At 21.1% G+C, this 1,551-nt stretch overlaps 1 protein-coding gene across 1 annotated transcript; it reads left to right on the top strand.

The window, feature by feature from the left end:
* Positions 1–424: 424 nt before the first annotated feature.
* PGSY75_0016000 (putative haloacid dehalogenase-like hydrolase) lies at positions 425–1,312 on the top strand (the record flags this gene model as incomplete). The annotated part of the gene is made up of 1 exon (XM_018783297.1): positions 425–1,312. The coding sequence occupies one exon, from the start codon at positions 425–427 to the stop codon at positions 1,310–1,312; it is 888 nt and encodes a 295-aa protein (XP_018638926.1).
* Positions 1,313–1,551: the final 239 nt, after the last annotated feature.

Raw genomic sequence — 1,551 nt, 5'->3', positions numbered from 1 at the left:
AATAATGTAAATTATATAAATAAATGTGCATATAAAAATAAAGGAAAAAAAAATAAAAAAAAAGATATGATTGAATAATATATTTATTTTAAAATAAAAATAAAAATATATATATATATATATTTATATATATTTCTTTGACGTAATGATATTTTTTTAAGCACATTAGAAAAAAAAATATTTATATTTTATACGTTTCCTTAAAATTTTTATTTTGTTAAAAAAGTTGCAAGATCTATTTTTATATTTTAAAAAAATAACATAAATGTAAATATATATATATATATATATATATATTTTTTTATGCATGTATGTATTTATTTATAATCCTTATAATAAATACGTGCAAATATATTTTTTATATATCTATATATATATATATATTTTTTTTTTTATTTTTTTTTATTTTAAATATTAAAACATCATGGCTTCCAATAACGATGTACATTCGGATGTGGAAAAAGCCTTAAAAGGTGCAAACATTAAGTTATTATTAATTGATTTTGATGGTACGTTATTTGTTGATAAGGATATAAAAGTACCTGATGTAAATATTGAAGCTATAAAAGAAGCTATAGAAAAAGGTTATATGGTTAGTATATGCACAGGTAGATCCAAGGTAGGTATATTAAGTGCCTTTGGAGAGGAAAATTTAAAAAAAATGAATTTTTATGGGATGCCAGGAGTATATATTAATGGTACCATAGTTTATGATCAGATAGGATATACCTTATTGGATGAAACAATAGAAACAGATGTATATGCTGAATTTATAAATTATCTTGTAGAAAAGAATTTAGTGAATCAAACTATATTTCATAGAGGTGAATCTAATTATGTAACTGAAGATAATAAATATGCTGACTTTTTACAAAAAATGTACAGTGAAAATAGAAGTATTATAATAAGACATAATGAAATATTAAAATATAGAACTATGAATAAACTTATGATTGTTCTAGATCCTTCAGAATCTAAACAAGTTATTGGAGATTTAAAAAAAAAATTTGCAAACAAACTTACCATATTTACAACTTATAATGGACATGCAGAAGTTACCAAGTTGGGACATGATAAATATACAGGAATAAATTATTTATTAAAACATTATAATATATCTAATGATCAAGTCCTAGTTGTAGGTGATGCTGAAAATGATATAGCCATGTTATCAAATTTTAAATATTCATTCGCAGTAGCAAATGCAACAGATTCTGCAAAAGCGCATGCAAAATGTGTTCTCCCATTGGCACATAAGGATGGAGCAGTTGCATACTTATTAAAAAAAGTATTCGACTTGAAAAAAAAATAATGCAACAATAAAATAATGTAACAATAAAATAATACAACAATAAAATAATACAACAATAAAATAATGCAATAATAAAATAATGCAACAATAAAATAATGCTATAATAAAATAATGATTGTCATCCAGGACATGTATATCAAATATATATATGTATTTATATATATATATTTATTTATATATTATTATTATTATATAATATTATGTGGTTACCCCTTTTAATTAAATAAACTCAAGGATAA

This window comes from Plasmodium gaboni (assembly GCF_001602025.1).
Source record: "Plasmodium gaboni strain SY75 chromosome Unknown, whole genome shotgun sequence".
NCBI classification, from domain to species: Eukaryota; Apicomplexa; class Aconoidasida; order Haemosporida; family Plasmodiidae; genus Plasmodium; species Plasmodium gaboni.
Note: the sequence above shows the minus strand (reverse complement) of the source record. Positions and strands in the feature narration are given on the sequence as shown.